The following is a 27137-nucleotide window of genomic DNA, read 5'->3' on the forward strand; positions in this document are numbered from 1 at the left end:
CGTGGGCCGAGCGAGGAGCAGGAAGAGGAGGAAGGATGGGAAAGAGGCAAACACTCAAATTAGTTTCAATTCAATTGATTCCTAGAAATCAAAAATGTTAAAAAGGAATGACCCCTACCCTGGTAGATGGTTTTAACCACAACAGAATATCTTGCCAATGGAGCTCTTCAATTGTAGTCTACACAGATTGCAAGGGAAAGAACATTAACCACATGGGAGTGGTAACAACAAGTGAGGAAGACGGCATCTGTAAAAACTAGAAACTACTTTGGGGTGAGAATGCGGACGATACGGTAGGTGGGAAAGTCTGGAGGACAATGACGAGTGGATGGATGAGGAGTCACACTATTGTGGGACGAAGGATGCGTTTCCATGGTTTCAGAGTTGGAAAAGAGTGTAGCTCTACTAGGCGAGGATAGGGCTGGATACTAGGCGAGTTAGGGTGAGATTCTTTTGGAAGAGGCGAGAGTGTTTACTATAAGAATAGCAGAATGAATGAAGTTGGGGATGTGCTATGGGTTGGTAGATAGATGGTGCTATCTGCTTATGTCATCTGACTTTACTGTGAGCTTTACATACGTTCAACCATGCACCTATAAAATACATCAAGTTAGAGATGGCTCCCCTTTTCTCACGACAGACATCAGACAATTCCATATTTTCACTTCCCAGAATCCCTCGATACCCCTAAAGCCCAAAACCACATTTCATCCACAGCACAAGTGAAATATATTCTGACTGTTTTTATTACGACCATACAGAAGAGTACAGAAGATTCAGCGAGGATGCATATTGCAAAAGTCTGAAAACAGATGCACCCTCAAGCCGTATGTGCAAATGTACTGTCTGAAGAAGCAAATACGACTGATATAAAACATTCCGATTTTGTCAACTGCCAAAAAAGAGCAAACGGAAGATAACGAGGAATGTCTCACTAACATCCTAAAGTGTCCAAGGAGAGGACAAAGATGAGTTCAAAAAAAGATTACAGATTAGGCCCAGTTGTTCAAAACATCCCAAAAAATGTTTTCCATCCAAATCCAACGCCCAAAAGGGACCCGTAAAGCACATAGAATTACATCAGAGAGAAAGAGGGAGAGGAGAGAGAAGTGAGAGAGGGAGGAAAAATTCTTGAAGTATGAGAAAATGTTACTGCTCTCCTCCCCTCTCTCTTTCCTTCTCCCTCCCTCCCGCTCTCCTATCCCCCTCCTCCCTTTCTCACGGTCAGTCAATCAGAGCTTTCCAAGAGCAGGGAGAGGGAGCTTTGGACTGACTGACAGACATTGGTCAGGGAGAGAGGCAGAGTATCCAGGTAAGCCCTATGCATTTGTACTTTACATTAGCAATGCTTTTATGCTCAAATGCATATTGACAATAAATGCCAAAGATGGTTCATTCATATCAATAAGAATGAAATTGATTCATTATTAGTTATATGAATAAAAAAGTAGAGTGGAGTACATTATCTGGGCATCCTAGATGTACATTTGTAAGCAACGCATATTAGTGTAAGTACTGAATAACTACATGAGGGAACGGTTTTAAATATGTTATAGGTAGGATCAAATCCATGTGACTTTGGCCCTGCAAACGTTGTATTGCACAAGTCTGTGATGTCGTTCATAGTGTCTGTGTAGACTTCAAATGCAAGAGAGTGAGTCACTAGTGCCAATGCACAAAAGCATGCCATCCCTACCCCGTTATACAATCCAAAACCACTCTACAAAAGGTGTGTTGACCGGCATAAATACTTTTGATATTCCATTGTGTATTTTAATGTGTGTATTGAGGGCGCTTGAATGCGAGAGAGCCGGAGGGAGGTGGGGAGGTGGGAAGGTGATGCAGATGCCAAAAAAAAGATGCAAAGCAATCGGAAACGCTTCACAGTCCATTCGACTAAGACATCTGCAGACAGAGGTGCTGTAAAATATACCCCTTTCTTCTGTGACTAGAGACTTATTACCAGCCTTGACAGGTATCCGTCTATTACGGAGTTCCAGACCAGGATGGAAATGACAGAGAGTTGGAAACACCAGTTCCACTGTTAAAAATCACAGTGCAGCCTATCATTCAGAGAGGTGGCAGTAGGCACCGTAGCCACAAAGCCTGGCCCCTGCTCAACTCCGTTGGTGGAGTTCCTCAGCACTTCCTTCACCATGGAGTTGGGTTCAGTCAACTAGCGCAGTAGCAACCGCCACCGTAGTAGCTAGGTGGACTTTAGTATTCTGTTCCTCTGCCTAATCCTCTCCTTCCTACCTCGCTCACTCTGTGATGTTGGCCGTATGTTGTGACTGCGAGTAAGGCTGGTGTTAAGTTTTGGTATCCCCCGTGCCAGAGATATTATATGATCGAGCGACATAGCCTCGCGGGACTGGAAGCAGTGTAGCTCTGAGGGACTGAGTGAATGTATCCCTGAGTGATGTGTGTCTGTGAGTCTCCTCATGCCGACAAGATACAGTGCAATTGGAAAGTATTCGGGAACCTTTGACTTGTTCCACTTTTTGTTACAGCCTTATTCTAAAATGGATTAAATTAATATTTTCCCTCGTCAATCGACACCCAATACCCCATCATGACAAAGCGAAAACAGGTTTTTAGAAAAAAAAATCACGTTTATTATAAAATAAAAAACTGAAATACTTTATATTCATAATTATTCAGACCCTTTGCTATGAGACTCAAAATTGAGCTCAGGTGCATCCTGTTTCCATTGATCATCCTTGAGATGTTTCTACAACTTAATTGGAGTCCACCTGTGGTAAATTCAATTAATTTGTAAAGGCACAAACCTGTCTAGATAAGGTCCATACAGCTGACAGTGCATGTCAGAGCTAAAACCAAGCCATGAGGTCAAAGCAATTGTCCGTAGGTAGAGCTCCGAGACAGGATTGTGTCGAGGCACAGATCTGGGGAAGGGTATTTCTTCTAAAAAAACAGTTTTTGCTTTGTCATTGCTGGGGTATTGTGTATAGTTTGTGTATAGTTTGATAAGGGGGGAAAAATAAGGTTGTAACGTAACAAAATGTGGAAAAATTCAAGGTATCTGAATACTTTATTTGCCCACCAAGGGCCTCGATTTATAAGCTTTTTCTAGGCTGCCGGAAATTGAATAACATGTTGTTTCCTGGTGCTATTTTGTTTCCTATTCTCTTTTACTGCCCCCTCATTTTTTTAAATCTCTGTATATTTATCTATTTCCCTCACTCTCTAGGTGCTATGACGTTATGCTGCTCTTAATGCTTTACCACTCTGGACATTTGAGCTGAACTGTGTGTGCATAGATCATTTGAACATTATCCACTTTTGTGCATATACATTCTGGGGAGGTTAGGTAGGTTGTGACTTAACCTAGTTCATTTAGAAAATACATAGCACATGTTACTGGACAGATAGCAGGTCGAGGCATTAGGCCGGTGATATGGCAGCCATAGCATTCCATATTGTGATACACGGGCAGGTATGAAAAATGCCTGAGAGGACTGAGGATAGGCTGGTTAGGGTTCAGTCAGGTGAGAGAGGGAGGGATTGTGGGTACACTGCCCCTGGCCTATGTGGTACAGACTGAGACTCTGGCTCCAGGTCAGACAATTGCATCCAAACCCCCTGCTGGAATGAGGATAGTGACCTTATTGGGTCCCACCGGTAAATCACATTATCCTGCATGGCTCTACCCTGTCCAAACACAAGCTTAACCAACACCAACTGGGCATGGGGATGACCCCATGCCCAGTTCACTGTGGGCTGTTCACAAATGGCAAACGGTTCAGAACCAGTTTGTGATTCCACATGTGCCACAATCACGTTGCCGTAGGAAAATAGGAACGCACTGATCACAGAGTATATTGAATTACTCTTCTAGATAAACATTTTTTCCAAGCTAACATGGTGTGTTGACAGGGCCATAAACAACTAGAAGGCTATTCCAGCTCACTATAGCCACTGTGATAGTTGTTGTGCTTACATGAATTCAGGTGAATGTTTATTCTGAACTGTCTTGTTTCCCAGGGATACAGTGGTGACGGTTCTACAGAGTCACATGAATAAGGCAACCCCTTGATGACAAAAACCCTTGACTTGTAGGCACCTCCACAGCAGAGTTCATCCCTCTGCCCCAGCCTGACTTTGATAACTGTAATCATTTTGTTAAGTGAATTGCCTTCCCCCTCCACCTGAAGGCGACTTCCTGCCCAAAATGCCTCTTGTCCCATCCTTCCTCCTCCTGCTCCTCGCCTGCCCTGCCCTCCTGACCCTATCAGGTTCCCAGAGCCTGCAGACTGGGGGTCAAAGGGCACCCAGGAACACAAAGCCAGAGGGTGGCGGGCAGCCAATCAAAGTGGTGATCTCTGAGGCATGTGTTCAGGGGGACTCCAGTCAGAACCAGGGAAAGGAACTGGACCTTGAGCCTGGTTCCCCTCTAGTCCTTACCCATCGGATCCGACTGGTTCCGGGGTCGTGCGGAGGCGGGTGCGAAGCCGAGTTTGCTGCCCTGCGAGACCGTCTGGAGAGGCTGGAGAAGGAGGTGTCTGCCCTGAGGGAGAAGTGTGGAGGCCCAGAGGGGGGCTGCTGCACGTCCCAGCAGAGCAAAGGTACAGTAGGACTGCTGCCAGGTGACTCACTGATCAAATTGGTCTGGTTTTGACCATTACACAGAATCTCCTCATAGTTCCTCTCATCTCGCTGAAATCCCCCAACTGGTTCTAATTTGAGCGCACACACGCACACGATCCATTACTGACCTCAATCCTGATCACATTTATAAAACTGGCAGACTACAGCCATGCTCCTATTATGATCTAACTGACCTGACTAATGAGGACTCCACTAATGGGTTCGACCAATCAGAGCAAGTATAGAAAAAGGTCCAGCTCTAACTTTGTGCCCAATGTGATCTCAGACAATCCTCCTAATCTAGCTCTCCACCCTTCTCTCAATGTGGGACACTTTCTGCAAAAGCAGGGATAGTTTATCCACTAATCTGTTTAAAATATCATATACAGTCTAGCAATGTTGCTTCAAATTTTGGGGGGGCACAGAGTAAATTTCAGATCTGCTGAGTGCAAACTTGAACATTCTGAACATTCTGTGCAACCTCCAGCGCTCGTTTACTGTGAACAGAAGCTGTATCTGCTATAAGTTACCGTTTTAACAGTGTCTAAGTAGGCTAATGTGTCTACTTGATCATAACGTAGTCCATACTTGAGTGGCCTACCATCAAAAACAATGGAGAAAATGCATCCCATAACATTTTAACATGAAAACAGCTGTTCTATCATTCCGCCTACAGTAGCTGCCAATGTGTGGGACTCAATGTGGGCCTACATTCCATGAGAATGAACGAAGAAAACATGCAGGGCTTGACATTAACCTGTTTAGCCACCTGTCCTTCAGACAAAGGCGACGAAAATGTTGTTGTGTTGTTTGATGCAAGAAATCACTTTACAAAATAAAATCCATTATTATTCCCATACCATTATTACATAGAATCAGACAAAGGATGCTGCCCTATGTCTATTGACTACCTCAAAATACAACACTGCACCTTTAAGACAAAAAAAACAACTCTTTACCTGACTTGCTTTCAAAGATGTCTAGAAATGTGCACGTTTCGTGCTCTTGTAGGAAGCAATCAGTCCCCTATTGATGACGACAAATTATCTATAACTGGGCTAATAACTCACTAACTAGTAAAGGATATGAACATAATGTGCGCACGTGGCTACATGCAGATCATCCTTTGATCTCGAAACAACCGCATCTACTCACGACCACAGCTGTAAACACAGTCCAGTTCAAAGTAAACGGCACAGATCCATATATGGCAATGATCTATTTTCATATAGGCCTACTGCAGCTCTGATTGGTTATGCCTGTGTAGAGTATGGCCCGAGTCTTGCGCAATAGAATCCTACTCTGATTCGTTCTTGCATCGTTTTTTCTTCTTCTCTGTGTTGCATTGAAAGTGGTTAATATTGCGTTGATTCGATCACAATTGCCACAGTGAAGGGAAACATTGATAGTGTTCACTAACAGGGAAGAGTCTAGAAAGTTGAGTGAAGTTCAATCTCGTGCTTCTCTCTGTGGGCTGATATTCCTTTTACACTCTGGTTGTCTTACTGTTTTACTCTTTGTCTCTGTTCGAACCCCCGCTTTAGGCACTGAGTGCTCCATCAAGCCGGAGGGAGACGAGTGTCCTAACGAGTGCAGTGACCAGGGACGCTGTGAGGATGGCAAGTGTGTCTGCTTCCCAGGGTTCAGTGGGCCAGACTGCAGTTTGTCTGACTGCCCCGGCAACTGCAATGACAAGGGGAAGTGTGTGAACGGCCAGTGTGTGTGCGACCCAGGTTTCACAGGGCCAGACTGCTCTTCAGAGTCCTGTCCTTGGAACTGTAACAACAAGGGGCGTTGCGAGAACGGCAAGTGTGTGTGCAACACTGGCTTCACAGGGCCCGAATGCTCCACCAAGGCATGCCCTGGTAACTGTAACAACAAGGGGCGATGTGAGAACGGCAAGTGTGTGTGCGACCCAGGTTTCACAGGGCCCAACTGCTCTTCAGAGTCCTGTCCTGGTAACTGTAACAACAAGGGGCGTTGTGAGAACGGCAAGTGTGTGTGCAACACTGGCTTCACAGGGCCTGACTGCTCCACCAAGGCATGCCCTGGTAACTGTAACAACAAGGGGCAATGTGTGAACGGCAAGTGTGTGTGCAACACTGGCTTCACAGGACCTGACTGCTCCACCAAGGCATGCCCTGGTAACTGTAACAACAAGGGGCAATGTGTGAACGGCAAGTGTGTGTGCAACACTGGCTTCACAGGCCCTGACTGCTCCACCAAGGCATGCCCTGGTAACTGTAACAACAAGGGGCAATGTGTGAACGGCAAGTGTGTGTGCAACACTGGCTTCACAGGCCTTGACTGCTCCACCAAGGCATGTCCTGGTAACTGTAACAACAAGGGGCAATGTGTGAACGGCAAGTGTGTGTGTGATAGCAGTTTTACAGGGCCAGACTGTTCTACCAAGTCCTGCCCTGGCAACTGCAGCAACCGTGGAAAGTGTGTGAACGGCCAGTGTGTCTGCGATAGCGGCTTTACAGGGCCAGACTGTTCCGCCAAAGCATGTCCCAATAACTGCAGCAACAAGGGAAGGTGCGTGAACGGGAAGTGCGTGTGTGAAGTGGGCTTCAGCGGACAGGACTGCGCCGCTAAGGGCTGTCCCGATAACTGCAGCAACAAAGGGCGCTGTGTGAAGGGGAGGTGTGTGTGTCGCCGTGGTTTCGCCGTCCCGGACTGCAGCCAGTGTGAAGCTGGGTTCACTGGAGCTGACTGTGGCACCGGTAAGTCATCCAAATATTCTTCATAAAACACTCTCGGCTGTATTTGGCTTTTACATTGTCCAGTGAAACAGAGGGCACACTGTGTTAGCCACAGGGCAGTACTAATACATCAGTGTTCAGTCAGTGTGGCATATAGGGCGGCAAGTAGCTTAGCGGTTAAGAGCGTTGGCCCAGCAACCGAAAGGTCCCTGGTTCAGATCCCTGAGCTGACTAGGGGAAAAATCTGCCGGTGTGCCCTTGAGCAAGGCTCTTAACCCTAATTGCTCCCGTGAGTCACTCTGGAGAAGAGTGTCTGCTAAATGAGTCAAATGGAAATAAAGTATTCCCTTCTATCCAAGTCGACATACTGTTATAAATGTTACACGTTCAATGACTGTATGTAGACCTCTACCATGTGTTGCAGCTTGATGTTACTTACACATGGACTTGGAAAAATACATTTACATTGACTTTACAGTTAAATGGGGGAAATGTGACAGCTGGTCAAAAGGATGCCTTACTGCCTTTAAAATCAATTCCACGGTAAACATTGCATTGCATTGTTGGCTTGAATGACTGGAACTAAGCACCTACCCCCCTCTAGCCATGTCTGGTGTGTCCCAGCTCAACACCAAGGACGTCACTGAATCCTCTGTCACCCTCTTCTGGACCCCACCTCCAGTCCAGTATGACACCTACCACGTCACCTTCGCCAGCCAGGTAACAACACCCTACACACTCTATTCACAAGTTCTTATGAAGTTGTGAGTCTGGGTCCTAACTAAAGCACAAAGTAAACTGAACTTGAGAAACAACTGTTAGACAACAGATGTATTAGCTGAGAATGAACAGTCACCAAAATGAACAGAAGGTTGCTCTCATGGCAGGAAGCCCGGTTCTCATTCCAGGTTTTAAGACTTGTTTTGGGGGCAAATGTTAAAAAGGTCATGGTGGTGTGTTATTTCCATGACAAATCCCCAAATCGTTTGCCTAAAATGTCCCTGAAAGCCCAAGGGAATTCAATGGTGGCATAGAGTAAATAAAAACCTCTCGTGGAAAAAGACATTGACTCCTGTGGCTTCTAATCAAATCAAATCAAATCATGGTATTTGTCACATGCTTCGTGATAGAAAAAAAGAGAAATCTTTTTAATTAAAAAAAAAAATAACACGAGGAATAAATACACAGCGAGTAACAATAACTTGACTATATACAGTCATGGCCAAAAGTTTTGAGAATGACAGATGTATTCATTTTCACAAAGTCTGCTGCCTCAGTTTGTATGATGGCAATTTGCATATACTCCAAAATGTTGTGAAGAGTGATCAGATGAATTGGAATTAATTGCAAAGTCCCTCTTTGCCATGCAAATGAACTGAATCCCAAAAGAAGTTGCTCTCGGAGGATGTGTTGGTACCATTCTTTATTCATGGCTGTGTTCTTAGGCAAAATTGTGAGTGAGCCCACTCCATTGGCTGAGAAGCAACCCACACATGAATGGTCTCAGGATGCTTTACTGTTGACATGACACAGGACTGATGGTAGCGCTCATCTTGTTTTCTCCGGACAAGCTTTTTTTCCGGATGCCCCAAACAATCGGAAAGGGGAATCATCAGAGAAAATGACTTTACCCCAGTCCTCAGCAGTCCAATCCCTGTACCTTTTGCAGAACACGGGGATTGGTTATGTCGATATAGGACTTGTTTTACTGTGGATATAGATACTTTTGTACCTGTTTCCTCCAGCATCTTCACAAGTTCCTTTGCTGTTGTTCTGGGATTGATTTGCACTTTTCGCACCAAAGTATGTTCATCTCTAGGAGACAGAACGCGTCTCCTTCCTGAGTGGTATGACGGCTGCGTGGTCCCATGGTGTTTTATACTTGCATACTATTGTTTGTACAGATGAACGCGGTACCTTCAGGCATTTGGAAATTGCTCCAGAGGAGTTGTGGAGGTCTACAAATTTTTTTTCTGAGGGCTTGGCTGATTTCTTTTGATTTTCCCATGATGTCAAGGAAAGAAGCACTGAGTTTGAAGGTAGGCCTTGAAATACATTCACAGGTACACCTCTAATTGACTAAAATGATGTAAATGAGGCTCTAAAACCATGCCATAATTTTCTGGAATTTTCCAAGCTGTGTATGTAAACTTCTGATCCACTGGAATTGTGATATAGTGATTATAATTGAAATAATCTGTCTGTAAACAATTGTTTGAAAAATTACTTGTGTCAAGTACAAAGTAGAAGTCCTAACCGACTTGCCAAAACTATAGTTTATTTAAAAGACATTTGTGGAGTGGTTGAAAAACGAGTTTTAATGACTACAACTTAAGTGTATGTAAACTTCCGACTTCAACTGTATGTAGTACTTTAAAATATTTTTACTCAAGTACTTTACACCACTGCCTACAGTGGAGCATGGTGGTGGCAGCATCATGCTGTGGTTATGTTTTTCAATGGCAGGGAATGCTAGACTAGTCAGGATCAAGAGAAATATGTACGCGGAAAGTACAGAGAGATCCTTGATGAAAACCTGCTCCACAGCGCTCAGGACCTCAAAATGGGCCGAAGATTCACCTTCCAACAGGACAATGACTCTAAGCACACAGCTAAGACAACGCAGGAGTGGCTTCGGGACAAGTCTCTGAATGTCCTTGAGTAGAGAGTCCGGGCTTGAACCCATCGAACATCTCAAATCAAATCATCTCAAATCAAATCAAAACTTGAACTGTATGCTAGGTATTTCAGTATTTTTAGCTTTTTATACATTTGCAAATATTTCTAAAAAACTGTTTTGGCTTTGTAATTTTGGGGTATTGTTTGAAGATTGACGAGAAAGTGTATTGATTTAATCCATTTCAGAATAAGGCTGTACCTGTACATTTAGGCTGTACCTTCAATTTAGAATAAGGCTGTACCTGTAAAATTGAAAAAGGTCAAAGGCTCTGAATATTTTCTGAATGCACTCTATACAGAGTGCTTCAGCATGCTCAAAAGGATATTCATGGTCTGTCTGTTACTACCAATAGGTGCCCTTCTTTGTGAGGCATTGGAAAACCTCCCTGGTCTTTGTGGTTTAATCTGTGTTTGAAGTTCACTGCTCGACTGAGGGACCTTACAGATAATTGTATGTGTGGGGTACAGAGATGAATTAGGGTAGGCATTAAAATGTCATGTTATACACTATTACAGCACACAGAGAGTCCATGCAACTTATTACGTGAGTTGTTAAGCAAACTCTTACTCCTGAACTTATTTCGGCTTGCTGTAACAAAGGGGTTGAAGACTTATTTGACTCAAGATATTTCAGCTTTTCATTTTTTATTAACTTCTAAAATGTTATATAAACACAATTCAACTTTGACATTATGGGCTATTGTGTGTAGATGTTTTATTTATTTATTTTTTTATTTCACCTTCATTTAACCAGGTAAGCTAGTTGAGAACAAGTTCCCATTTGCAACTGCGACCTGGCCAAGATAAAGCAAAGCAGTTAGACACATACAACAACACAGAGTTACACATGAAATAAACAAACATACAATCAATAATACAGTAGAAAAGTCTATATACAGCATGTGCCAATGAGGTACGATAAGAGAGGCGAGGCAATAAATAGGCCATGGTGGTGAAGTAATTACAATATAGCAATTAAACACTAGAATGGTATAATGTGGAGAAGATGAATATACAAGTAGAGATACTGGGGTGCAAAGGAGCAAAATAAATTATAAATACAGTATGGGGATGAGGTAGATCGGATGGGCTATTTACAGATGGGCTATGTACAGGTGCAAAGATAAGTAGTACAAAATCTAAATTTAATTTATTGTAAATTCAAGCTGTAACACAACATGTGGAAAAAGTAAAAGGGTGTGAATACTTTCTGAAGGCAGTTTTGGTAGGCATAAAGTGACTACGCAACCGGATAGACAATAAAGAGTGGCATGAGTGTACTGTATGTGATGAGTCAAAAGAGTTCAATTCGATAGCTATATAGTTAACCAATACAGTGCCTTGCGAAAGTATTCGGCCCCCTTGAACTTTGCGACCTTTTGCCACATTTCAGGCTTCAAACATAAAGATATGAAACTGTATTATTTTGTGAAGAATCAACAACAAGTGGGACACAATCATGAAGTGGAACGACATTTATTGGATATTTCAAACTTTTTTAACAAATCAAAAACTGAAAAATTGGGCGTGCAAAATTATTCAGCCCCTTTACTTTCAGTGCAGCAAACTCTCTCCAGAAGTTCAGTGAGGATCTCTGAATGATCCAATGTTGACCTAAATGACTAATGATGATAAATACAATCCACCTGTGTGTAATCAAGTCTCCGTATAAATGCACCTGCACTGTGATAGTCTCAGAGGTCCGTTAAAAGCGCAGAGAGCATCATGAAGAACAAGGAACACACCAGGCAGGTCCGAGATACTGTTGTGAAGAAGTTTAAAGCCGGATTTGGATACAAAAAGATTTCCCAAGCTTTAAACATCCCAAGGAGCACTGTGCAAGCGATAATATTGAAATGGAAGGAGTATCAGACCACTGCAAATCTACCAAGACCTGGCCGTCCCTCTAAACTTTAAACTCATACAAGGAGAAGACTGATCAGAGATGCAGCCAAGAGGCCCATGATCACTCTGGATGAACTGCAGAGATCTACAGCTGAGGTGGGAGACTCTGTCCATAGGACAACAATCAGTCGTATTTTGCACACATCTGGCCTTTATGGAAGAGTGGCAAGAAGAAAGCCATTTCTTAAAGATATCCATAAAAAGTGTCGGTTAAAGTTTGCCACAAGCCACCTGGGAGACACACCAAACATGTGGAAGAAGGTGCTCTGGTCAGATGAAACCAAAATTGAACTTTTTGGCAACAATGCAAAACGTTATGTTTGGCGTAAAAGCAACACAGCTGAACACACCATCCCCACTGTCAAACATGGTGATGGCAGCATCATGGTTTGGGCCTGCTTTTCTTCAGCAGGGACAGGGAAGATGGTTAAAATTGATGGGAAGATGGATGGAGCCAAATACAGGACCATTCTGGAAGAAAACCTGATGGAGTCTGCAAAAGACCTGAGACTGGGACGGAGATTTGTCTTCCAACAAGACAATGATCCAAAACATAAAGCAAAATCTACAATGGAATGGTTCAAAAATAAACATATCCAGGTGTTAGAATGGCCAAGTCAAAGTCCAGACCTGAATCCAATCGAGAATCTGTGGAAAGAACTGAAAACTGCTGTTCACAAATGCTCTCCATCCAACCTCACTGAGCTCGAGCTGTTTTGCAAGGAGGAATGGGAAAAAAATTCAGTCTCTCGATGTGCAAAACTGATAGAGACATACCCCAAGCGACTTACAGCTGTAATCGCAGCAAAAGGTGGCGCTACAAAGTATTAACTTAAGGGGGCTGAATAATTTTGCACGCACAATTTTTCAGTTTTTGATTTGTTAAAAAGGTTTGAAATATCCAATAAATGTTGTTCCACTTCATGATTGTGTCCCACTTGTTGTTGATTCTTCACAAAAAAATACAGTTTTATATCTTTGTTTGAAGCCTGAAATGTGGCAAAAGGTCGCAAAGTTCAAGGGGGCCCGAATACTTTCGCAAGGCACTGTAGCTACCCGGACTAGCTATGTAGCAGTCTTATGCCTTTGGCTTGGGGGGGTGGAAGCTGTTCACGGCCCTGTTGGTTCCAGACTTGGTGCATCGGTACTGCTTGCCGTGCAGTAGCAGAGATAATTTTAGGAGCCTTCCTCTGACACCGCCTGGTATAGAGGTCCTGGATGGCAGGGAGCTCGGCCCCAGTGATGTACTGGGCCATATGCACTACCCTCTGTAGCGCCTTGCGGTCGGATGCCAAGCAGTTACCATACCAAGTGGTGATGCAGCCAGTCAAGATGCTTTCAATGGTGCAGCTGTAAAACTTTTGAGGATCTCAGGGTCCATGCCAAATCTTTTCAGCCTCCCAAGGGGGAAGAGGCTTCGAGAGTGCCTTCTTCTCAAATGTGTTGGTGTGTGTGTGGACCATGATAATTCCTTAGTGATGTGGACACCGATGAACTTAAAGCTCTCGACCCGATCCACTACAGCCCCGTCGTTGTGGATGGGGGCGCATTCAGCCCTCCATTTCCTTTTCCTTACTGTCGTTGAGGGAGAGGTTGTTATCCTGGCACCACAATGCCAGGTCACTGACCTCCTCCCTACAGCCCGTCTTATCGTTGTCGATGATTAGGCCAACCACCGTTGTGTTGTCAGCAAACTTAATGATGGTGTTGGAGTCGTGTGCGGCCAGGTAGTCATTGGTGAACAGGGAGTACATGAGGGGACTAAGCACGCACTCCTGAGGGGCCCCCGTCTAGAGGGTCAGCTTGACGGATGGGTTGTTGCCTACCCCCACCACCTTGAGGCAGCCTGTCAGGATTCCAGGATCCAATTGCAGAGGGGAAGTGTTCAGTCCCAGGGTCCTGAGCTTAGTGATGAGCTTGGAGGGCACTATGGTGTTGAACGCTGAGCTATTGTCAATGAACAGCATTCTCACGTAGGTATTATTCTTGTCCTGGTGGGAGAGGGCAGTGTGGAGTGCTATAGAGATTGTGTCATCTGTGGATCTGTTGGGGTGGTATGCAAATTGGAGTGGGTCTAGGGTGTCTGGGATGATGGTGTTGATGTGAGCCATGACCAGCCTTTCAAAGCATTTCATGGCTACAGACGTGAGTGCTACGGGGTGATGGTCTTTTAGACAGGTTACCTTCGCATTCTTGGGCACAGGGACTATGGTGGTCTGCTTGAAACATGTAGGTATTACAGACGGGGTCAGGGAGAGGTTGAAAATGTCAGCACATGCTCTGAGTAGGTAGATAAGTGTTACATTTGCCTGCCTCTATTTGCCGTTAGTGGATAATATGTAAGGTCATTTAAAGGTAATTTCCAATTGAGCTGATATATATAGCTTTTACCGTGGATGCAGTCTCCGCTAACACCGGAACATTGCCTTTAAATTTCAATTACACTGACTGACTGAACTTCAGCGATACGGACTGAATAGAGAGCACTTCGTTTTCTATGCCAAATAAATCAATCCAAAGATTGATATTGGGAACAGTAACACACCACAGTTTGACAGCTGAGCAGCAGAGGTCCATCACAGAAGTTACTGGCAGGGGAGTCTCAGACGATGTCAGAAACAGATGACTCTCAATCCCTCTTAACTCACGATTCCTGTGTTTTCCTATTTTAAATTCAGTCATTAATTTCACTCAGCCTTGAAAGACTTTCAAATGGCAAAACCATTGTTTCACTGCGTTAAACACTTTAGTGGACTGTTGGAGTACATAGCAAGGTTTATAGATCCTGTAAAAGTGCAGATATTCAAACGCTTTGCAAATAGACATAGCCGTGGACATTTTTCCAGTTTCTGTTTAATGATGTTTGGTGTTTACAAACTGTCACTACAGTAGATACTAGTTTCAGCTGATATACTTCTATACTGGTTCAACTTATATGGTTGGATTCACAGCCATAGTAACTACAGAACGGAGGATACAATATAAAATAATAATAATAATATAAAATTTATATAAAAGCATTACATAAAATGTAAAACATATGACGGGACATCATGACATAAGTGTGTTGTTGTATTAAATTTGTTCAGCAGCTCATGGTATCAATCAATGGACTAAAAAGAGCACATCCAGTATCCAATATCAAAGGTAGCTAACCGATGCAATAAATTAATTCCAGTGGATTCACAGAGACATATGCTACCAATTGTATTCAAAGCTGCCTTTGTACTCTTTGTTTTGAGTATAGGATGTTATTAGTGTTTCGCTGATTTGCATTACAGAATAACTTCCTATTGAGTTCAAGTTCAGTTACCATACAGTAGCCTGGACACTATGTATAAAGAACATGCAATGTGATGATCTAATACAATATCCGGGCCATGTGAGGTATCCCACTGTAATTGTGCCTTAAAAAAGGCCCAGTGCAGTCAAAAACGTGATTTTCTTGTGTTTTATATATGTTTCAACATTATGAGGATGGAATAATACTGTGCAATTTAGAAAATGATGATAATGCCCTTTTAGCGTAAGAGCTGGTTGAAAAGGCTGCCTGAAATGTCTGCCTGTTTTGGTGAGATGGAGTTGTGGTGACATCACCAGGCGGTAAATTAGCTAATAGACCAATAAGAAAGAGTTCCAAACCTCTCTGCCAATAACAGCTAGTTTTCAATGTTTCTCTCCCAACTCAGACCACTCCCAGACAGTCCTAGCAAAAATCTTGCTTGAGAAATTGCTTGTTATTTTTGTTTCTTTTTAACCATTTGAATTCAAAAATAATCAAGGTAAGGTACTTAATTGTTATCCAGAAATGATTTGATATTAATATCTAAATGGCTGCATTGGACCTTTAATAGAACATATGCTCCCAACATGCACAGAGGGGTGATGTCAGATGTACACAATGACAAACTGGATTGATACTCATCATGCACATATTGTTGGACCTTGCTATTACAGTAGGCACACGCACTCTAGAGAAGCTGTATCCATGTCCGCAAAAGTCTAATCTCCAACACTGAAACAAAGAGAAGCACCTTAATGACAACCAAAAGTAGGGAAGTGCAACAAGATTAAACCACCCTCTTTTTCCTACTTAATGGAACTCTTTCAATGTGTGAATGAGATTGTTGTTCTTCATAAAAGGGTTTCCAGACGGAAAAAAAAGATAGATTTTTTGTTGTTGTTGTGAAAAACAGAGACTATTGGAGGTTACTAGAGTGAAGTTTGGCCACAGCATCAGCACCAGGATGCATTCCAAAAGCTCAGCGCAAAACAGCAACGGAAACAGCCTATTTTCCGTACATGACATGGGTAGGTGTGAGAAGAAATATGGATGAAGGGAGGATATCCTTATAAAGGGAATAAATTAAACTAGTCATAGGAGAGTCAAAGGAGAAAGTCATAGCAACAATAGTTAGGGAAAGGGAAGGATAATGGGAGATAGAGAGAGTGGACAGCAAGGGAGAAGAAAAGATGCAGATGTGGGATGCTTGTTGCTAGGGCAACCGTAAACACTGTCAAAAACATGGCCCTGGCCAGACAAATGACTTCACTGGTCGGCAGCTGTGACACAGCGGAAGGGAATGAATGAGGGAGATACACATTCATCTCTCATGTTTACAGATAAACAACACACGCAGACTAAACAGGACACAAACCCCACATTGTGCAAGATAAAGCACAATGACACGCTCAAAACTGGAGGCATATCACATACTGTTGTAGGTCAACGCTGGGCAACCTGGCAACCCAGCTGGGCTCCATTTCCCATATGAGAGAATATATTACACCATTGTGAAAAACCTTGGAGAACACCCCCGTATTGGAGTAATTGAGTAAAACCTGAAACTACTGCTTTTAAATGAATGGAAATAATGGTCGTCTTCCAACACATTGAAGAATAACAACCTGATACTGTTTCGGGTTTTAATTGCATATTTCCTCAGTTGGTTTCTCAAATGATCACATATCAATTAAGGAAATTGTGAGAGTTGGAACGTGAAAGGCTGACAACAGTTCTCAAAGCTCTGTGATCACCTGGATTTCCCCCTTTACACGTTAATAATTTATTATTTTCACAATACTACTACTACTACATCATCGGAATATGAGGCTGTTCATCTCAGTGCCAAGAAAATAATAATCTGATCATTAATAAATATGAGTCCAGTTACTAATTTTAGAGAGTAGGCTTCAGCCTGACAGAATTTGTAAGTCAGCCTACTCCCCCTGCTGGTAAGCATACATGCACCCATTCCATATCATCTTTAACAGGTTCTAACTACAGTTACTTTAACAAATTAACTGAAATACCAGTAGGCCTGTGAAGGAAAAGGGATTATCAATATCTGTTCTAACGTTGACTTGATCATTTTCTGTGCCACACAGAAAGAGGGCGATCAACAGATAACATCTCAGGTTGGAGGCAAGCTCACGGCCTACACCCAAACAGGCCTGGCGGCCGGGCAGGCGTACACGGTGACAATCACTGGAGAAATAGATGGGAGAATGGGCGCTGAGAGCACAGCAGAATTCACCACTCGTGAGTCAGGAAAGCCTATTTTGTATCCCCTTATTATCATGATAACCGACTTCGGTTATCGATAGACATAAATGCTAAGTTGTTCTTCCCCCCCAACTGCTTTTCCCTCACCCAGTTATCTCTGGTCCCACAAACCTTCAAGTTGTGAAGACAACCACAACATCTGCCGTTGTCCAATGGGAACAATCGCAAGGAGACATCGACAGGTATCGCTTAACTGTTACACCCAATCAGACAGACGGAACAGCCAAGGGAAGACAAGACCTGACCCTGCCCCCTGAGAGGGACTCTGCCCAGATTGACGGTTTGGACCCGGGACATTTGTATGACATCACATTAGTGGCTGAAAAAGGCGGGATCAAGAGCAAGCCAACAACAGTCCAAGTCACTCCTGGTGAGTTTTATTGGATGAGGGGGTTGCTTACCTTACCTACTACATTGTATATGAAAAGGTCCAGGGACAAGATTGTATGAGAAGCGATCTTGATTAAGTGGGTCAGATTGTAATACTATATTTTGAGATAAGGGAGTTGCACAAACATACAGTCATGAAACAACAAAGATATTGTGAACTAAAGCAGAAGAAGCAGGAGAGAGAGAACGTCATCACTATGTTTAAAAAGAGAGAAATCTCTGAAACAAATTGGATTCCCTGGCAATGTGAATATGCAAGGGAGGCCAGCGCTGCTCCTGTGATGTGTTATCCCACTAAAGTGAACATGCCTAGACACGTCATTATTCAATCGAGAAGGTCATTGGAAGTGAAATTAAAATGTTAGATTGAAATGAATTTATGTACAATATAAAACCTCCTCATGGAGCTAAGCTGATCTCTCTTCGTAAAATACATTCTCCTTTTCTTTCTTTCTTTTGTATGACTAATGCTGCTCTCTTTCTCGACAATAGTAGCACACACTTAACTCACAACATTGAATATTTCAGCACCCGAACAGTGAATGGCAAGGTTGTGTTGATGACCATATGTAATAATCTTTCCACTTCTCTCTGCAGGTTTGGACAGCACATAGGCCAACTATTTATTGCACTAATGTCAATGCAGGTGTTGTAGGAAAGAATACTTTTTCGAATTGTTCAGTTCAAAGATAATATTTGTGACGTTCCCATTTGGATCTAACAGTGCTTCCCTCCTGTAGTTTTATCTTTGATTCCAAACAATCGCTTCATGCCTTTAGGAAAATCCACAAAGACAATATCCAGGGTGACCATGCCGGTATCACCAGGAGTAGCAAGCCACGAGGGAGACTCAGCCGGGAATACAAAGCCTGTGAAGGACATCCTCAACACGAAGGCCAAGGGTGAAGAACCAGAGAGGGTGAAGGATTGGAGTGGACCAGGCTCTGTGACAGTCGAAGGCACCAATGGAACCAAAGAGGACACATCTGTTAGAACCAGTACAAGACCACTTGTCAACACAAACTACAGGGTTATACCTAAACCAGGTGATAGAATAACCTTGCCCAGGAAACCATTCATTGGAGGCTCTATCCGTTTTAATGGTACAAGAGTCGGCCAGGGTGGGAGGAGAGTGGGTCACAGTCTTCTGAAAAAGCCTACGAGCAGAAATCCAATGGAGGTGCCAAAGGTCAAGGAGACCTTGGATACGGACTCTAAACCAGAGAATCCCTTTGTTGGGGACAAGACTGTAGCCTTAACTGTGAAAGAAACTAACCTGGAGACGAGTCCTCTTGGAGAAAAAGATGAAACTTTGACAAAGGCATATCCTGTCGGGATCCTTCCTGTAAATGACACTTCAAGATCTGGTTCTGAACCATCAGTGAAGGACCTACCCGATAGAAAAAAAGATACAGAGATTGAAACAAATGAGCCAGGGCCAGGGACAGAGGGTTTGGAGCATACCACCACATCAGAAAGAAATACGACGGTTCACCCGAATGGGAAGAAATGTGTCAACAAGGTTAAATTGACACACAGGAAAGTCAATGTGACACGTAGAGAGAGAGTCATTGGAGGGCGGTTGAATGGCACAATAGTTCAAAGTAAACCCACAGCAGGGCAGGGTTTAGCTGAAAAATTGGACGGTGCCCTAAAAGTGTCCGAAACAGGACATTCAAAGACAACATTTCATGAGCGTAACCGGGTCATTCACACACAGAGTAAAGCAGATGACATTTCTCCACACACCACCCAAAGTCCTACATATCCAACTTCCTCTTCACCAGTATCACCTACTTCCCACATGTCACTTTCTTCAGCTCCCGCTAAGCATGATGAATCAATGACCGGTATGGGTCAACCTATGACTGACAGAGACGTGGCGAATGGAGAGACTTTGCCTGTTCCCCAAACCCAATCATCCAACCTCCCTCCAGAGAGGGAACCAACATCCTCCAGTGAATCAGAACAAAATGGTAAAGGACCATCTCCCTCCAACCCTGAGGACTCATACTCAGGTAAAGATCATGTTGCAGAAGTGGGAGTCAGCAAAGATGGAGCGAAAAACGTTAACGAGGGATTGTTTGGAACCAAACAAAACAAGACAAAGACTCTGAGAGTGGGCGGCTCACCTTTTCGCCGCCTACCTCCAAAGGGGCCCTACCAACGCCGCCCAAACCTAAATATGAGACCATTCCAAAACAGGACGCGTTCACCTTTTTCAGCTCCCGCAAAACAAAATGAATCAAAGACCGGTACGGGTCAACCCATGACTGACAGACAACTAGTGTTTCCAAAGACATTAACCGTTTCCCCAGCACAATCCTCAACCCTCCCTCCAGATGCTCAGCCAGAGAGAGCACCAAAGTCCTCCAGTGAATCAGAACACAGTGGCAAAGGCTATTCATCATCATCATCCACTTCAGAGGAATCAGACTTTACTAAAGAAAATGTTGCTGTGGCAGAGGATGGTATCAGCAGAGATGGGGACAGGGAAACTGACGTGGTGTCGTCTGGAACTGAACGAAACAGGTCAAGGATTCTGACACTGGGCAGCACACCACCCTTACGCCGTCTACCTCCAAAGGGGACGCAGCTACGCCGTCCACACCCAAATATGGGAGCATTCCCAAACAGGACGCGAACAAACCTGATACCCCCTTGGCATCCATCAAGAGGCCCCATACGCAGACCTTTCCCATCTAAACTGACAAACAGGGACAACGGCATCATCGTTCAAACCCCTCAAACAGGGGAGCAGGGCACCTACAGCACCAGCCAGAATGACACAAACACAGGCCTAAAGCCCAAACCTCTCCTCAAGAAAACAAATGCCACAGCTGGTAAAATAGCACGAGATCAAACACGCATAAGAAATAACAGTAGCTTGAGCCAAAGGGGCCAAGATTCAAAAACAGGCCATCCTGACAAAGGCAGCCAAGTGAGTAAGAACGCTGACTCAAGAGACAGCCCAAACCAGATAAATGGGTCAGATGTCACTACTACTGGAAAAACAGGCCAGCCTCTAAACTCAGTGGGGGTTCAAAGCATAACCTCAGGAGGGCTCATACTCGTTTGGGAAGCACCAGAGGGGATGTACAGAAATTTCATGGTAACCCGGGAAGAGCATGGAAGTAAGAACGAGGCAGAGGAAGAGGAGGAGAAGGAAGAGGAAGAGGAGGAGAGCGAGTCAGAGGAGGATAGGCAGGAGGAAGGGGAGGAGGAGGGACAAACTGAGAAGGAGAACAATGGGAATGAGGAGGAAAGTGAAATGGGGGTGAGTCAAGGTAAGGAGGGCCGGGAGGAGAACACTGTTACCAATAGCAAAAGTGATAACCAAAGACAGAGCAGCGACAGTAATGCTACGGCTAAAGTTGGCGATGGTGGTACTATCAAGTTCTCCAAAGTCCTTCCGGGGTCAGCTCGCTCATTCCGATTCCAGAATCTCCATCCACAGACCCGCTATTCCCTGTCCGTGTTTGGGAAGGGTCCCGGACTACGCTCCAAAATACACCGACTCATCGTCAGCACAGGTACCGGCCATAGTTTAAACTCTCCAACCTCTACAAGGGTTTATTCATTATCGTTCAAATACAGGACTTGGCTTTTCTTGAACTATGCAAGTAATTCCAGACACCCAAGGTAGATGCCGATGCATCCTCACACCGTTTTAGGTGAGGTACACTTGCACCACTGCTTGATCCATATCCATATCAAGAGCCGTCACACTCTTGATACTGTAACTTCCTGAATTACAGTACCTCATCACGTATGCTGTTCATTTGCATCATCTGCTTATTGATACCGTGAGCTGTGTCTCTTTTGGTTTGTCCTTGACAACCGGGGGCTTTTAATTAAAGCAATGTCCAAAGCTTTAATTGCAAAATATGCAATGACCAAATAACCATGCATATATGTGCTAATCAATTGCATTTCATGTTAACCCCTTGTTTACGCCATGTTGTGCAGTGATGCGTGCAACTGTGATGTGTGGTGTTCATACTGGGTGCATTGTGGAAAAACAGTTATGATTGCCAAAACACACAGGGGGAAATGGGCAGTTGTTTACTGGGAAACTTATTTGAAGTGCGTCCCATCAACAAACGTAATTTCCGAAATGTAATCTATAATCATTGCATTTGTAACAGTTGCAGATCCAGGTTTTTGATCAGTGACACATCTTACACAATAAACACATAGTCTCCCTGGTCCATATACGACATATCATATACAGCCTGTGGTTTCCATTTTGTACGTGTACAGTATGTCAACACAAACACATCCATGTGTTAAGCACGCGCAGTGCATTCAGAAAAGATTCATACCCCTCAAATTATTCCACATTTTGTTGTGCTACAGCTTGAATTCAAAATGGATTAAATCTTCTTTCTTTTTTTACCCATCTACACACAATACCGCAAATTGACAAAGTGAAAACATGTTTTTAGATTTTTTTTTCCAAACGTCTTGAACATTAAATACAGTAATATCTCATTTACATAAGTATTCACACCCCTGAGTCAATACTTTGTAGAAACACTTTTGGCGGCAATTACAGCTGTGAGTCTTTTTTGGGGAAGTCTCTAAGAGCTTTGCACACCAGGATTTTACAATATTTGTCCATTATTGTTTAAAAAGAATCTTCAAACTCTGTCAAGTTGATTGTTGATCATTGCTAGTCAGCCATTTTCAAGCCGATTTAAGTCAAAACTGTAACTAGGCCACTCTGGAACATTCAATGTCGTCTTGGTAATCAACTCCAGTGTATATATGGCCTTGTGTTTTAGGTTATTGTCCTGCTGAAAGGTGAATTTGTCTCCCAGGGTCTGTTGGAAAGCAGACAACCAGGTTTTCCTCTAGGATTTTGCCTGTTCTTATAGCTGTATTCCGTTTCTTGTTTTGGAACATTTGTATTCTGTACAGGCTTCCTTCTTTTCACTCTGCCATTTAGGTTAGTATTATGGAGTAATTACAATGTTGTGGAGCCATCCTCAGTTCTCATTTCACAACCACTAAACTCTAACCATTTTAAAATCACCATTGGCCTAATGGTGAAATCCCTGACCAGTTTCCTTTCTCTCCGGCAAACTGAGTTAGGAAGGACGCCTGTATCTTTGTAGTGACAGGGTGTATTGGTACACCATCCAAAGTATAATGAATAAAATCACCATGCTCAAAGGGATATTCAGTGTCTGCTTTTAAAATTTGATTACCCATTAACCAATAGGTGCCCTTCTTTGCAAGGTATTGGAAAACCTCCCTGGTCTTTGTTGTTGTATCTGTGTTTGAAATTCACTGCTCAACTGAGGGACCTTACAGATAATTGTATGTGTGGGTACAGAGATGAGGTAGTCATTCAAAAATCACGTTAAACACACAGAGGGAGCCCATGCAACTTATTATATGGCATGTTAAGCACATTTTGAGAATTGTTTTGACTTTCTAAAATGTTCTACAAACAAAAATTCCACTTTGACATTATGGGGTATTGTGTGTAAATCAGTGACACAACATCTCAATTTACTCAATTTTAAATGCAGGCTGTAACACAACAAAATGTTTTGAATACTTTCTGAAGGCACTGTACTAATGAAAATGACTCTGATATTCATGAGACAATCTAAAAGACTTGAATCATTCAGCCACAACCGTCCTTCACTGCTGGTCTGATCTTCTCTCACTTAGGGTAAGCTTTAAGTCAGCAACCTTCATTGGCTCCCTTCATCACTCACAAAACCCAGGGTAAGACCATGGTTGGTCTCTATGGTTTTTCCTGATCTTAAGTGTGAAATGTACAGATTTTAATCCTATGAGTCTTTTTTATATCTAAAAAAAGAAGAAGAAAATAATTAAATTCCACAAGGTTAACGATTTTTTTTAACGTTTATTTTTTTCGCGTTTTTTTATTTATTTATTTTTTCAGAGGGTGAGGTCTCAAATGTTATTTGGAATCATCATGGCAGGCTTCTGCTCACTCAAGGTTGAAAATCTGTTGGTCAACACATTTCTTATCCCTTAGAAATGATTTATCTTGCTTTATCTCTCTTATTCGTGTATTTAAAACAATTAGCGGTAAACTGTATTTGTTATCAACATCTTAAGATTTTTCCTTTCTTCTGTTATAACTATTTTAATTTTCTCTTTCCTGCCAACTTTTTTTTTTCAGGATCAAAAGACCAGCTCAACATTAATATATCATCCTTTTCCCTTGCTGCTTTCCAGGGTCCAACATCTGCATTTAACAGTGACACATTTGTCTGTTTTAGTATATGCAGTACTGCGTATACTGTATATATGTTTGCACTGTACATATATACACAAACTCATTGGAGCACTAATAATAACAGCGCGAGTAAAGTATTGGTGCACCTACAGTTTAGGGCATACTGACCACAGGAGGTCAGTGGCACCTTAATTGGGGAGGACGGGCTCGTGAAAATGGCTGGAGCGGAATTAGTGGAATGGTTTTAAATACATCAAACACATGGTTTGATGCCATTCCATATGCTCTGTTCCAGCCATTATTATGAGCTGTCCTCCCCTCAGAAGCCTCCACTGATATTGACCTTCTAATCTATTACTTCTCCACACATGTAGTAATGACTTACCTTCTCCTCAAGTCTACCTTTTCTGTTTCTCAAATGTATTGTAAGCTCTGTTTCCTAGTCTACTATTTTTACCTTCCTTTCTTTCTTCCTGTTTTTATTTGTCTTTCTTTGTTTTTATGTCTTTCTTCCTGTTTTTATTTGTCTTTCTTTGTTTATGTCTTTCTTCCTGTTTTTATGGTCTTTCTTCCTGTTTTTATTTGTCTTTCTTTGTTTTTATGTCTTTCTTCCTGTTTTTATTTGTCTTTCTTTGTTTTTATGTCTTTCTTCCTGTTTTTATTTGTCTTTCTTTGTTTATGTCTTTCTTCCTGTTTTTATGGTCTTTCTTCCTGTTTTTATTTGTCTTTCTATATCTTTTTCCTTCTTTCATTACTCTTTTTCGCTCTCAATCACACATATCCTTCCCATGCCATGCCCAGGCCCAGAGCTTCCCTCAGGTCTTGTATTCAGTGAAGTGACTGAGACGTCTCTCTCTGTGTCCTGGACCAAGCCAAAAAGTCCAGTGAGTGGCTTCAAGGTCACCTACACTCACACACAGGAAGGTAGGACCTTACACAGATGTTCTGGAAGTCAACATCCGGACTGTTGAGTCACGTCACTTCATTGTGTGTTCTTTACATCTGTAGAAACACTTCATATTTCGCAATTTGTCCGCTCTATTCCAGGGGAGCCTGTCTCAGTAATGGTGGACTCTGCGGATTCCACTCTGGCACTGTCAAAGCTCTCTCCGGGGTCCTCCTATGAGGTCAGTGTGATATCCGTCCTTGGACTGGACGAGAGCGATGCAATCAAAGACCTGGTTATGACACGTAAGTTTACTGTTGACTTTCAGTTTTCGGACGAATGTTAATTTACAGGAAGTTATCAGATTATAAATTATAGTAAATTATCAAGACTATCGACGTCCATTTTTTTTGGGGGTCCTTTGTGATGTCTTGGCCAACGAATTTAAGTTAAGCATTAAAAACCACATGAATGATGTGTGTTTTGTTTCTTACTTTCGTGTGTGTTCTTCAATGGGTTCTGTGTTCTGATAATGGTTCTAGCAGGTGCAGGATCTGGGAAAGATCTGTGCATTTTCATATTTTCTCAAAGGGTCTATTCTGGAACTGCTTCAATTAAAATGTCTAAATACTTTATTTATTTATTTAGCAAGAATGAGATTCTTATGTTCCATATGTTGCGAAATCCAATGATACATCAAAGGGGTTTGAATTCACACTGTGATAACTAACACTCACTTTCTCGTGCCTTCATTTTCTTCACAACCCAAACCCATCTTAGTCCCTGACCCTCCAACGGCTCTCCAGGCCATTAATGTCACAGACACCAAGGCGTTGCTACTATGGCGACCAGCACTGGCAACGGTTGACCGCTACGTCATAGTTTATGGCTCTGAAAAAGGTAACGGGTATCACAGGTTGGATATTCATTCCAACAATATCCTGTGGGACTTTTTAAAACCCCTAGCCATATTAGAGCATTTCCCTTCCCAGTTGGAGCTTTCACAGGCCACAGTCATTCTAGATGAGATCATAATACTTGTATTGGCCAGCCAGTTTATGACCACCCCTACAGCATTACAATATAAACACTGAGAAATAAATTCAACCCTGAAGCCTACCTCTCTCCCCTGCCACTCACCTGCTCTCTCTTTGCCGCTTACTTGTTTCTGTGTCAACTAAGGGTCAGATGATGTGAAGATCACTGTGTCGGGCAACGCGGCCGAGCAGCAGCTGAAGGACCTGCAGGGCTCCACTATGTACACCGTCACGGTCACCAGTCAGTTGGGCAACCTGGATGGCCCTGCCGCCATCACCGTCTTCACCACCACCAGTGGTCAGTCCGGCACACACTGTCAAACTACCCTAATGCGTTAAACAATCAACTCGCCTGAGACAGAGAAGAAAAGGAAGGCTGCTGTTTTTATTGAATCCCACAACTGAGCTTCTTGTGATTGTGTCCATGTCCTTCTGGCAGGATCTGGGGGAGATGGGGAAGTCCCGCGTGACCTGAAGGCCAGTCAGGTGACTCCTCGCTCAGCGTTGCTGACGTGGAAACCGCCCTCTGCCGCTGTGGGAAGCTACAAGCTGACCTATCAGACGGAGGGACAGGAGATGCAGGTGAGGAACTGATTAAAAAGGTGGAGACAGACACACATTCTATTTTATTCAGTGCAGCACACGAGGACAAAATGCAACAAACACTGGTCTAGACAGATACCTTTTTACTTCTCAACAGGAGGTTACCATTGACTCCACAGTAACGGAGTTCAAGTTGACCAGGCTGCATCCCATGTCCAAGTACACCGTGCAGCTACAGGGAGAGAGGGGAGGGAGCTATACTGCTGCAATTTCCACTGAGTTCACCACAGGTAAGTATCCAAATATATTTGACTAAACTGAACAAATGAAATATGTACATCGAAAGCGCAGTTTCATAAAGTTGGTCTCTCTCTCTTTGATTTCTTCTCTCTCAGGGAATCTCCGGTACCCCTTCCCAAGTGACTGTTCCCAGGAGATGCTGAACGGAATGCATGAGTCTGGAGAGGTGGAGATCTTCCCCAGGGAAAGGCAGGGAAAACCAGTGTTGGTCTACTGCGACCAGGTGACTGATGGAGGCGGCTGGACGGTAAGAGAAAATGATATTTTGGTATTTCATTAGTCCACTGTCGATACA

At 43.2% G+C, this 27137-nt stretch overlaps 1 protein-coding gene across 2 annotated transcripts in view; it reads left to right on the forward strand.

Annotated features, from left to right (window-relative positions):
* The first annotated feature begins 1217 nt into the window (after window positions 1–1217).
* LOC110496237 (tenascin-R) overlaps window positions 1218–27137 on the forward strand; it is a 28583-nt gene continuing 2663 nt past the window's right edge. Inside the window, exons 1-14 of one of the 2 annotated variants that reach the window (XM_021572019.3) lie at window positions 1218–1312; window positions 4006–4586; window positions 6153–7334; window positions 7918–8033; window positions 17286–17439; window positions 17555–17833; window positions 18633–21386; window positions 24878–25000; window positions 25124–25267; window positions 25743–25862; window positions 26145–26297; window positions 26439–26581; window positions 26700–26832; window positions 26938–27089. In XM_021572019.3, the coding sequence (XP_021427694.3) occupies window positions 4193–4586; window positions 6153–7334; window positions 7918–8033; window positions 17286–17439; window positions 17555–17833; window positions 18633–21386; window positions 24878–25000; window positions 25124–25267; window positions 25743–25862; window positions 26145–26297; window positions 26439–26581; window positions 26700–26832; window positions 26938–27089 (5847 nt within the window). In that variant the 5' untranslated portion in view covers window positions 1218–1312; window positions 4006–4192. The remainder of the gene's footprint in view (window positions 1313–4005; window positions 4587–6152; window positions 7335–7917; window positions 8034–17285; window positions 17440–17554; window positions 17834–18632; window positions 21387–24877; window positions 25001–25123; window positions 25268–25742; window positions 25863–26144; window positions 26298–26438; window positions 26582–26699; window positions 26833–26937; window positions 27090–27137) is intronic. The other variant, XM_021572020.3, reaches the window with a different exon arrangement.

This window comes from Oncorhynchus mykiss, chromosome 18, assembly GCF_057628025.1.
Source record: "Oncorhynchus mykiss isolate SJ-2025 chromosome 18, ASM5762802v1, whole genome shotgun sequence".
In the NCBI taxonomy this organism is placed as follows: domain Eukaryota; kingdom Metazoa; phylum Chordata; class Actinopteri; order Salmoniformes; family Salmonidae; genus Oncorhynchus; species Oncorhynchus mykiss.